This window comes from Pelodiscus sinensis, chromosome 12 (genome assembly GCF_052426305.1).
Source record: "Pelodiscus sinensis isolate ZL-2025 chromosome 12, ASM5242630v1, whole genome shotgun sequence".
Lineage (NCBI taxonomy): Eukaryota > Metazoa > Chordata > Testudines > Trionychidae > Pelodiscus > Pelodiscus sinensis.
This window is the reverse complement of record NC_143063.1, coordinates 14,100,590-14,113,317: the sequence shown is the minus strand read 5'-3', so window position 1 is coordinate 14,113,317 and position 12,728 is coordinate 14,100,590. Positions and strand designations below refer to the sequence as shown.

Below are 12,728 nucleotides of genomic sequence, written 5' to 3'. Positions count from 1 at the left end.
GAAGGCTGGAGAGGGATGGCATGAGACAAATGGCTTGGTCACTGTCTTCGGGCCATCCCCCCTAGGGTCTCTAGGGTTGGCCGTTGTCGGCAGACAGGCTACTGGGCTAGATGGACCTTTGGTCTGACCCAGGACGGCCATTGTAAGCTCAGGGCTCAGGGTCGGGGATCTCAGTGGACCCCCTTGATTCTCTTGCACACCTGCTCCTGGGTGGCCAGGCTGGCAGCTCTTCTGCCCTAGCTGGCCACTTTCCTGTGCCTAGTGCGGAGATTTTGGACGAGGTCCACGATGTCTGCACTAGCCCAGGCGGGTGCCCGCCTCTTGCGGTCCCGGGCAAGCTCCCGGGAGCCGCCAGCCTGGTCCCGGGAAGAGGGGGAGGGCTGAGGGGCATTAGGTGGGTGGCTCGATCCGTGCCAGGTGCAGGGTCTGCTGGCTGGGTGCTGGCAGACTTGCACCTGGTATGGGCACCGTAGCCAGCCTGTGCCCCTTTAACAGGTCCGGGGCTGAGAGGGGGGCAGACGAGTTTCCCTGGTGTTGGCCAGAGTGGCCACCAGGGAAACCTGGGGAGGGCTAGCCTCCCACTAGTTCGAATTAAGGGGCTACACACCCCTTAATTCGAACTAGCTAATTCGAACTAGGCTTAATCCTCGTAAAATGAGGTTTTCCCAGTTCGAACTAAGCGCTCCGCTAGTTCGAATTAAGTTCGAACTAGCAGAGCGCTAGTGCAGCGCCTATCAAAGTTAATTCGAACTAACGTCCGTTAGTTCGAATTAACTTTGTAGTGTAGACATACCCTCAGGGCTTTGGTCACCGTCCCCCCAATGAACCTAGTTTAAAGCCCTCCTCACTAGGTTTTCAAGAATCCCCGCGACGATGCTCTTTCCTCTTTTGGTTAGGTGGATCCCATCTCTTCCTAACAATCCTTGTGCCCAGAACAGCGTCCCATAGTCAAAGAAACCAAAGCCCTCTCTCCGACATAACCTGCGCAACCACACATTTACTTCCTCAATTCGACGATCCCTACCTGGACCTTGTCCGTCAACCAGAAGGGTGGAAGAGACCACTTGCGCTTCAAATTCCTTGATCCTTCTTCCTAGCACTACATAATCTGCTGTGACCCACTCAAGGTCATTCTTGGCCGTATCGTTTGTTCCTACATGGAGTATTATTAGGGGGCTGCACCCCCTGCTCACTAAGCTTGCCAACCCCCCTCTCTCTGGGGATAGGTGTCAGGCCAGGGGGGATGGTGCAAGAGCAGGGGAGGGTGGAGGAGCAGGCTGGGAGTAGGTGTCTTACAAGGGGGTAGGGGTCAGGAGCAGGCTGGAGGTGTGGAGTCTTGGTGGAAGAGGTGAGTGAGGGAGCTGGGTGTGCGAGGTCTTGGCAGGGTGGTGAGTGAGGGGGTTGCAGGTATCAGTTCTCAGACTGGGGGAGTATGAGTGAGCAGGCGGGGGGTGCATGGTCTTGGCCAAGGTGATGTAAGATGGGGCTAGGGATACATGATGGGGCTGGTAGTGCAGGGAGAGGGGAGGATGTACGGCTCGCAGCTCTCGTACTGCTGGAGCACCGGGGGGGGGGGGGAAAGGCGCGTAGCTCCCCTCCCCCCCAGGAGGGGGAGAAGGGTACGTGGCTCCTAGCATCCCTGGGAGGGAGGAAGGGGGGAGAGTGCGTGGCTCCCAGCCTCTCCCCAGGAGGGGGGAAGGAGAGAAGGTGTGTGGCTTCTGGCCCCCTGGGAGGGGGGAGAGGGAGAGGAGGAGGCAGAGCAGCTGAGGGCAGAGGGCATGATGACATCAGTCTGTCATCCTGCAGGAAATTTTTTGGTATATCTATTCACTTTCTCCACGCCACTCATATAACACTTTGTCATATCTCCTTAATCATCTCTTTTCAAGCTGAAGAGTCCAGTCTTTTAATCTTTCTTCATATGAAAGTTGTTCCATATCCCTACGCATTTTTGTAGCCCTTTTCTTCATCTTTTCCAATTTCAACATTTTTTTTTAGATGGGGCAAAAAGAACTGCACACAGTATTCAAAGTATGGGCATACCATGAATTTATATAGTGGCATTATGCTCATTTTTACCTTATTGTTTATCATTCTTAATAGTTTCTATGATTGTATTGCTTTTTAGACTGCTGCTGGATCCTGAACAGATGCTTTCAGAACTATCCATAAGGAATCCAAAATCTCTTTCTCGATGGATAACAGCTAATTTAGACTCATCATTTTGTATGTAGAGTTGGGCTTATGTTTTCATATGTGCATTATTTTGCATTTATCAACATTGATTTTCATTGGATATTTTGTTGCCCAGTCACTCTGTTTTTTGAGATCTTTTCACTCTCTGCCTTGGACTTAACTATCTTGGGGTATGTCTACACTACAAAGTTAGTTCGAACTAACTTTCATAGGCGCTACACTAGCGCTCCGTTAGTTCGAATATAATTCGAACTAACGGAGCGCTTAGTTCGAACTAGGTAATCCTCATTCTACGAGGATTAAGCCTAGTTCGAATTTACTAGTTCGAATTAAGGGCTGTGTAGACCCTTAATTCAAACTAGTGGGAGGCTAGCCCTCCCCAGGTTTCCCTGGTGGCCACTCTGGCCAACACCAGGGAAACTCTACTGCCCCCCTCCCGGCCCCGGACCCCTTAAAGAGGTACGGGCTGGCTACGGTGCCCGTGCCAGGTGCAAGCCTGCCAGCACCCAGCCAGCAGACCCTGCACCTGGCACGGCTCAAGCCACCCACCTAATGCCCCCCAGCCCTCTCCCTCTTCACAGGACCAGGCTGGCGGCTCCCTGGAGCTTGCCCGGGACCACAAAAGGCGGGCACCCGCCTGGTCTAGTGCGGACATCGTAGACCTCGTCCACGATCTCCGCACTAGGCACAGGAAAGTGGCCAGCTAGGGCAGGAGAGCTGCCAGCCTGGCCACCCAGGAACAGGTGTGCATGAAAATCAAGGAGGTCCATTGAGACCCCCGACCCTGAGCCCTGAGCTTACAATGGCCGTCCTGGGTCAGACCAAAGGTCCATCTAGCCCAGTAGCCTGTCTGCCGACAGTGGCCAACCCTAGGGACCCTGGAGGGGATGGACCGAAGACAGTGACCAAGCCATTTGTCTCATGCCATTCCTCTCCAGCCTTCCTCAAACCTTGGGCAGGGACACCACTCCTACCCCCCTGGATAATACCACTCCATGGACACAGCCTCCATGACTTGATCTAGCTTCCCTTTAAACTCTGTTCTAGTTCTAGCCTTCACAGCCTCCTGCAGCAAGGAGTTCCACAGGTTGACTCTTTGCTTTGTGAAGAACAACTTTCTGTTACTAGTTTGAAGCCTGCTACCCATTCCATTCCTTTGGTGTCCTCTAGTCCTTCTTTATGGGAACTAATGAAGAACTTTTCTGTATGCACCCTCTCCACCCAACTTCTGCTTTTAGAGACTTCTATCCTGTCCCTCCTCCGTCTCCTCTTTTCTAAGCTGAAAAGTCCTAGTTTCTTTAGCCTCTCTTCATATGGGACCTGTTCCCAACCCCTGATCATTTTAGTTGCCCTCCCCTCTCCCAGCCTCTCTCTTCCCCTCTCCCACCTCCTTTTCCCAGTCTCCCCCAGTTTTGTTCAATAAAGACAGATTCCATTTTTGAACACAATTGTCCTTTATTTTGTACATCAAGAAAAGGGGCTAGAGAAGGGTAAGTGGAAGGAGGTGAGGGAGGAATGGGGCACGAGCCCCCGATGGGGAGGACTGGGCTGGCTCTGCGGGCTTCTGGGGGTGGAAGCTCTCCTGCAGCCCCCCAATTACCCCCTTTCCCCAGATGGCAGCCTGCGGCAAGTGCAGCCGGGCTGATGGCCGAGTGGTGTGATGTGCCCAGTGTGGGTACTCTGGGAACTCCAAGCCAGGACTGCTTTGCAAGTGGGGCACCCCTGAGAACTGTCTGTCCGGGGTGGGGGTCCGGACCCTTTAAGCGCAGCCCTCGGCTAGCCTGAGACAGCATCTCCACGCTCTAAGTCCTCCTCTGATGCCCTGCCGGCACTGCTTCTGGCCATCTTTAACCCCGGTTCAGGGTCCACTTAATGTGGACATGCTAGTTCGAATTAGCAAAACGCTAATTCAAACTAGTTTTTAGTTCTAGACGCGTTAGTTCGAATTAGCGCTGTAGTGTAGACGTACCCTTGAATAATTTTTTATAGTTTGCAAATGTTGCCTGTTTACCCTTTTTTTTTCAGATCATTTATGAATATATTGAACAGCACTAGTCTCTATACAGACTGCTATGGGACATTATTATTTACCTCTCTCCAGTCTAAAAACTGACCATATACTCCTATCTTTTGTTTTCTGCCTTTTAAGCAGTTACTGATCCACGAGAGGACCTTATTTCTTATCCCGTGACTTGCTACTTTGGCCAGATTCTTCTTCTCTGTGCATGGCAAAAATATTGATTAAAATGAAATGTCTGATCATTAGTATTTAATATACATTGCTATTAAAAGAAGACTTCACTGTTTCTCACCTGTCCTTTGGAAAAACCGGCCTATCATCCAGGTATGTTAATTGTTTTAGTCGAATAGTAAGCATCCTTCTATAATTAGGAATTTTCTTAATCACTTCATTTCCCATCAAATTCAGTACACGCTATAAAAGCAAGGTATATAGTTTTTTTTTTTAGCAAATGGTAAAAATTAACTCTAGATAGGCTTAAAAAAAAAAAAAAAAGCGACACTGGCATGTAAACAACATGGGGAAAACCTCCAATCATGGACAAAGTTGCAATACTAAAGATATTTGATTTTTGTTAAATTGCTACAGTAGTATTTGCTGATAAACTTAAAAACAACAAAATGTCTGGTAGCACTTTATAGACTAACAAAACATGTAGATGGTATCATGAGCTTTCGTGGGCACAGCCCACTTCTTCAGATGATCAGAGTTATGAGTTTAGGATGTGCAGACTCAAAATAAATGGGGGGGGGGGGAGAAGGAGCAAAGGGAATAAAAATATCAAAGGGAAAACAAGTAAACAGAGCTGGTGCCATAAGCACCTAAAAATTGGATAGTGAAAAGGAAGCAGATTAGCATCAAAGGGAATTAACACAAGAATCCACATAGATTCTTGTTGACACCTTCATTGAATGTTAGGTTGGTAATGTCCCAGACATCCATTGTCCTAATTGAGGAGATGATGAGCAGAGTGAGAACTGAATTTGTAGATGAATTGTAATTCCAGTGCCTCCCTGTGTATTTGACTAGTAGAACTGTTTTGTGACAATAACAGGTATGCGATGATAACAGGTATATTTCCTATTCAATCTGACTGTCTCCAAGCAGTTTTCAGTATTAAGGTCTAGTTTAAATTACAGTATTAAAATATTTTCCATCTCATCAGGGCTCTTTATTTTTACAATTAAAACAAAGAAGAAGTTACTCACTTTGGTGCAGTAATGATGGTTCTTCTAGATGTGTCCTCGTGGGTGCTCCAGTCTAGGTGTTGGGCTCATCCTGGTGCCGCTGGTCAGAGGATTTTACAGCCGTAGTCGGCCGGACCGCGCATGCGCGTTTAGTGCCACGCGCCGTTCATGCCCTTTCTAACGTTGTGCGGTCCGGCCCCCCGCCAGTTCCTCTCACCGCTTGGTATCTGCAACGAGAAATAGAGAGAGAGAGCCCGGAGCGGGGAGGAGGGCAGAACGTGGAGCACCCACGGGGACACATCTCGAAGAACCATCATTACTGCACCAAGGCGAGTAACTTCTTCTTCTTTTCGAGTGGTCCCCGTGGGTGCTCTAAAGCAATAGCCACTGTGTGCGCTCCGAGTCAATGCATTTCTGCAACTGATAGCACTGCAGAAGCTACTGCTGAGCCTGTGGCCCAACGTTGTACTATTGCATAATGTCGCATGAAGGAAGTACTGGAAGACCAAGTAGCTGCACGGCAAATGTCACTGAGGGGAGCTCCGTGGGTGAAAGCCGTGGAGGTCGCTACCGCCGTTGTAGAGTGCGTAGTGGGTTGTGTGATAAGGGTCCTGTTCCAAATATCATGGCAGGTGGTAATACAAAGGCCAATGAGTCTGGCAATATGACGGCTAGAAAGTGCATTGCCTTTGGAGCGCTGTGCAATGGAAACCAAAAGTCTGTCTGTCCGCCGCCATTGCCGTGTTCTTTCTAAATAGTAAGAGAGCACTCGGTGAACGTCAAGCATATGTAGCAAAGCGTCCTTCCATGAGGAATGAGGTTTGGGATAGAAGGATACAAGAACAATGGGCTCATTTATGTGAAAAGAGGAGCAGACCTTGGAGGTAAAGGCCGTGTGAAAACGTAGTGTAACTGAGTCCTTGGAAAAAGATGTGAAAGGCGGTGATGCCATTAGAGCCGCCAATTCCCTAACTCTATGAGCTGATGTGATAGCAAGTAGAAAAACTAACTTCATTTTTAACATTTGGAGTGAAACAATCGCTAGTGGTTCAAATGGGGGGTGCATAATAGTATCAAGCACGAGGTCCAGATTCCAGCAGGGAGGTGGTGGTTTTCGAGGAGGGTAGAGGTTCATTAGACCTTTTAAAAATCTTTTTCTGATGTAGTGGGCGAACACTGAATAACCCTCCACGGGACCGTGAAAGGCACTAAAAGCTGCTAAATGTACTTTCAGGGACGAGAGGGAAAGCCCCGAACTCTGAAAGTAAACGATGTAATCAAGGATTCGGGGCAAAGGAGATGTCTGTGGTTCGATACTGTTGCAAAGACACCATTGGGAGCATCTACGCCACTTTGCGAGGTAAGTATTCTGTGCGGACGACTTCCTACTGTGTACCAGTATCATCTTAACCCGGTCCGAGCAAAGAGTCTCTCCCTCCCTTAGCCAGTTAGCAGCCATGCTGTCAGATGTAGTGAGTCCAGTCTGGGGTACAGCAGAGTGCCTCTCTCTTGCGAGAGAAGGTCCGGATAGAGAGGGAGGGGTCAGGGTGGCGCAAGCGACAGCCTGTATAAGAGCGGATACCACGTTTGCCTTGGCCAGGCCAGAGCCATCATGATGACAGTTGCTGCCTCTGTCTTGATTTTCTGCAATGCTCTGTGGATGAGGATTGCTGGAGGAAACGCGTATAAGAGCATCCTTTCCCACGTGATTAGGAGGGCATAGCTGAGAGAAGCCCTGCCTATACCTGCTCTGGAGCAGAAGAGGGGACACTTCATGTTGTCAGGAGTGGCGAAGAGGTCCACTGTCTGAGCTCCCCATCTGCAAAAGACCCATTGGAGTACATCCGTTCTTATTTCCCATTTGTGATCTTGGGGAAAGCGCCTGCTGAGAGAGTCCACAATGACATTACTGGTGCCAAGTAAGTAAAACGCTGTTATAGTGATGTTGTTCCATATGCCCCAGTTCCAGAACTGCACTGCTTTGGCAAACAGGGAACCTGATCTTGCTCCCCCTTGTTTGTTTATATAGTACATTGTGGCTTCGTTTTCCATGAGAACTCTGACGGAGGTGCTCTTTATGTGTAGTAGGAAGTGCCTGCACGTATGGAAGACAGCTCTCAGCTCTAAAAGATTTATGTGCAGAGACCTCTCGGTGAGAGATCACTTGCCTTGTATGCACCTGTTGTTCATGTGAGCGCCCCACCCAACAAGGGAAGCATTGGTTGTAATTTCAACGGACAGTTGTGGATGCTGAAAAGAGACTCCTGTCATGAGATTTTGCGCTTCTGTCCACCATCGAAGAGACATGCGAACGTGAGACGATGGAGTTACTATCTTGTGAATACTGTGCTTTGCAGGTACGTACACCGTTGCTAACCAGTGCTGCAAGTTCTGCAGGTGAAGTTGTGCGTGGGGAACAACAAAGGTAGTAGCCGCCATGTGCCCCAGTAAACAGAGGCAGGTGTGAACCGAAATTGTTGGAGCTTTGATGAGCATGTGCTGAATTGTCTGAAATCTGTCCGAAGGTAAGTATGCTCTCACCGCAAGAGAATCGAGGATTGCTCCTATAAATTTTATGCTTTGTGTCGGAATTATTGTTGACTTTTGCTCGTTCACTATGAGACCGAAGGAGTCGAACGTATGTTCAAGGCCTCTTGATGCGTTGTGGCCTTGATCAGACAATCATCGAGGTATGGAAATATTATCATATTTAGATGGCGGAGATGTGCTACCACTACAGCAAGCATTTTTGAGAATACCCTAGGTGCTGATGCGAGACCGAAGGGTAAAACACGATATTGGAAGTGTTTGCCTGCAATTACAAATCGAAGAAATCACTTGTGCGTGGGGTACATGGTGATATGGAAATACTCATCTTGCAGGTCGAGGGCTGCAAACCAATCGTTGTTGTCGAGAGAGGAAATTATTGTATTAAGAGTTACCATCTTACTACAATAATTAATAATTAATAATAAGGATAGGGTCATAATTCAAAATGACCTGGACAAATTGGAGAAATGGTCTGAGGTAATTAGGATGAAGTTTAATAAAGACAAATGCAAAGTGCTCCACTTAGGAAGGAACAATCAGTTTCATACATACAGAATAGGAAGCAACTGTCTGGGAAGGAGTATGGCAGAAAGGGATCTAGGGGTTATAGTGGACCAAAAGTTGAATGAGTCAGCAGTGTGATGCCGTTGCAAAGAAAGCAAACATGATTCTGGGATGCACTAACAGGTGTGTTGTGAGCAAGACACAAGAAGTTATTCTTCTGCTCTACTCTGCGCTGGTTAGGCCTCAATTAGGCTACGTCTACACTGGCATGATTTTCCGAAAATGCTTTTAATGGAAAACTTTTCCGTTAAAAGTATTTTCGGAAAAGCACATCTAGATTGGCAGGATGCTTTTCTGCAAAAGCACTTTTTGCGGAAAAGCGTCCGTGGCCAATCTAGATGCGGTTTTCCGCAAAAAAGCCCCAATCGCCATTTTCGCGATCGGGGCTTTTTTGCGGAAAACAGTACTGTGCTGTCTACACTGGCCCTTTTGCACAAAAATCTTTCGGAAGAAGACTTTTGCCCGAATGGGAGCAGCATAGTATTTCCGCAAAAGCACTGACGATCTTACACGAGATCGTCAGTGCTTTTTCAGAAATTCAAGCGGCCAGTATAGACAGCTGGCAAGTTTTTCCGCAAAAGCAGATGATTTTGCGGAAAAACTTGCCAGTCTAAACACAGCCTTGGAGTACTATGTTCAGTTCTGGGCACTGCATTTCAAGAAAGATGTGGAGAAATTGGAGAGGGTCCAGAGAAGAGCAACGAGAATGATTAAAGGTCTAGAGAACATGACCTATGAGAGAAGGCTGGAGGAATTAAGTTTGTTTAGTTTAGAAAAGAGAAGATTGAGGGGGAACATGATAGCAGTTTTCAGATATCTAAAAGGGTGTTATAAGGAGGAGGGAGAAAACCTGTTCATCTTGGCCTCTGGGGAGAGAACAAGAAGCAATGGGCTTAAATTGCAGCAAGGGAGATTTAGGTTGGACATTAGAAAAAAGTTCCTAACTGTCAGGGTAGTCAAACACTGGAATAAATTGCCCAGGGGGGTTGTGGAATCTCCATCTCTGGAGATATTTAAGAGGAGGTTAGATAAATGTCTATCAGGGATGGTCTAGACAGTATTTGGTCCTGCCATGAGGGCAGGAGACTGTACTCTATGACCTCTCGAGGTCCCTTCCAATCCTAGTATTCTATGATCTTGAAATGCTGTTTCTGAAGATGATGGTTCAACCGGCGAAGATTGAGGATGGGTCTCTAACCTCCTGTGTTCTTCTGCATTAGGAAGTAACGCGAATAAACCCTCTTCCTCTGAACTGGTCTGGGACCCTCTCTATCGCCCTGATAGTAAGAAGACTGTAAGCTTCCTGTTTCAGGAGGAGTTTGTGAGATGGGTCCTTGAAATGGGACGGGGTAGGTAGGTGGATGGGAGGAATGGAAGTGAAGGCCTGATCTTATGACCTCTAGAACCCATCTATCAGTTGTTATCTCGGCCCATTGTTGATAGAAGAGGCAGAGGCGATGGTGAAAGAGAGATAAAATGTCGGAGATGTTCGTGACAGCGATTGGTGCATGCAAGCCCCCAACTGAGGAGTCAAATTTGCTGTTTGGAGGATGATGGGTTGGTTGGACGGGACGTTTGAGGGCGTCTGCGTTGGGGTCATTGCTTCAGACACATCTGGTCAAATGGTCCTTGTTGTTGTTGTCTGCGTGGCTGATAGTCATACCTTCTTTGAAAAGGAAATTACCGTCTACGTCAGAAGGGAGGTGCGTACATTCCAAGCGTACTCAAGGTAGTGCAAGAATCCTTGCCCATGGGACCTTGTCAGCCTTTTCACAAATAATTTGATCTTGTTGAAGGGTAGATCTTTAACCTTCGACTGTAGCTCCTTTAGAACACCTGCTGTCGTCAGCCAGGAGGATCTCCTCATGGCTATCATGGTCGCTACAGACTGCGCTGCCGTGTCAGCCATGTCCATGGCCATTTGGAGGCTTGCCCTGGAACACGCATATCGCTCTTGTACTACAGCCCATAGGAGCGTCTTATCGGCATCTGGTATGCACTGTGCCATGTCGCCCAGTGTGGTTATGTTATCAAAGCTATGATTTGATAACAGTGCTGCATAGTTAGAGATACAGAGGAGGAGTGTGGCCGATGAATATACCTTTCGGCCGAATACGTCTAATTTCGTTGCTTCCTTATCAGCCCCTATATTCTTTATTTGAGGATTTTTTGTTCTTTGTAAGGCCGCATCCAGCACGAGGGAGTTAGGTTGGGGATGCGTAAAAAAAAAATTCCAACCCCTTTGATGGCACGAAATATTTTTTGTCAGCGCGCTTAGACGTTGGTGTGGTAGACACCGGGGTATCCCAAATCTCCTCTGCTGACTCCAGGATGGTTTCATCAATCAGAAGCACTATCTTAGATTGTTGCCTGGGGTGCAAATTTTTTAGCAGCTTGTACTGTTTTGATTGAACCTCTGCCAATTGCACCTTCTGAGACTCCGCCACCCCTTAAAAAGGTCTTGAAACTCCTGCGCATCATCGGGAGGAGAGATATTTCCTGCAAACACCACTTCATTGGGGGAGGACGAGGAGAGGTCCATTGGAGAAGCCTTTCGAGGCTGTTTGTCAGTGTCCGATATCTGCCCTTCTTCTGGCTTGGAGAGATGTATTGGAACAGAAGGGACATTGGAAGGCAATGGTAATGGTTAGGTCTGCTGCTGGACCTGCAGTTGTGGTGAATGTCGGCAATAGGATAAAGAACGACAGCAGCAGGAGTGAGCGTGTGAGCGAGACCTCATATGCCTATGAGACGTGTAGTGATGCCCATAGTAGCGGTCAGTATATGCTGGAGACGATCTCCTCGATGACTAATAGCTCCCATGTCTGCTGTGATAAGCTATAGAGGGGGAGCATCTTGGCGAATGAGACCCGTGAGGTGAGAACGGACGACGAGGGGAAAAGGGTCTGTGCTCATGGGAGTCATAACAGGAGATGGATCGATGCTGCGGAGACCGCGGCCTGCGTCTATGGTAGGACTCCCGCTCATTGTGAGATCGTCTGTGTGGAGAACGCTCAAGCGTAGGTGAAGGGGATGGTGCCGGTGAGAAAACTGGGGATGGCGAAAGTGATGGAAGTCGTGGTACTGACTTTCTGTCTGCCTTTATGGGAACTGTAATGACACCCTCATCCAAGACATCACCCTCCGTTGGAAGTTGGCTCTGTTCATCAATTATCAGTACCGGCGATTGAAAAGTAGATGACGATGCTGAAGTTGCCTCTGATGGTGCTGCCGGTGCCTTTGCAGGTGCCACCTCGTACTGCCTCCGTGGTGCTGTGCTCGGCGCCACTTGGCGTGGTCTCTGTGGTGCCGCCTTCGGTGCTGTTACAGGTGATCCCCGCGGTGCCGATCCCGGTGCCGTGTCCTGTGGTTTGCATGGTGCCGACTGCAGTGCCGCTTGGTGCGGGTGCTGTGCTCGGTGCTGACTCGCGGGGCTTCCTTGGTGCCGTGTCTGTTGCTGGGTAATGCCGGTCCGCTGATGCTGCACTCCATCCATGCTCAGCTGCCAGTGCGGGTGACGGCGCTGGTGTCGACGCAGCACGTGCCAGCGGCACAAGTGCCCTGGGACCGGGTGGTACTGCTAGCTTAGGAGGTTGCAGTCCAATCCCTGACGTCCCTGGCTCAACTCTGTGGCTGACTCTAGACACGGGTGAAAAGCGAGCTGGAGAAGCTCGCTTCTTCTTTGAGGCCAGTGCCTCAGGGGATAACACTCTTCTCTTTTGAGCCGCGGCAGAGTCCAAAGTTGCGGCATCCGAAGGCTGAAGCACCTTGTCAAACAGAATTAACTTAAGGCGCATTTCCCTGTCCTTATGTGCTCTTGCGGTCAGTTTAGAGCAGTGGACACACTTCTGGGGAATACGTGACTCTCCCAGGCATGAGAGAGTCACATATTCCCTGAGGCCGGCATTGTATTCCTGCAGAGGGAACACTTTTTAAATCCTGGAGAACCAGGCATGGTGAGTCAGGAGTAGAAAGGGATCTCACTGAATTACTAGATCAACTAACTATAAGCAATGCCTAATAACTAATTAAACTAATTAAACTTTATATATATAGATGAAAGAAAAAAATTTTTTTTGAAGAACAATAACAGGAACTCTAACTAACTAACCATAAACTGACTAACTATGAACTACAGAACGCTAAAATATAACTTTTTTCCCCACAGAAAGCGCTTTCTCCAAGGAGAAGAAGGGAGCTCCGCCAGCAAC

General features: G+C 48.5%; 1 protein-coding gene across 3 annotated transcripts in view; it reads right to left on the bottom strand.

Annotated features, from left to right (window-relative positions):
• Positions 1-12,728, bottom strand: part of DNAAF1 (dynein axonemal assembly factor 1) — a 107,284-nt gene that overhangs the window by 44,794 nt on the left and 49,762 nt on the right. For all 3 annotated transcript variants that reach the window (XM_075940325.2, XM_075940326.2, XM_006117632.5), the window contains one exon: positions 4,509-4,630. In XM_075940325.2, the coding sequence (XP_075796440.2) occupies positions 4,509-4,630 (122 nt within the window). The remainder of the gene's footprint in view (positions 1-4,508; positions 4,631-12,728) is intronic.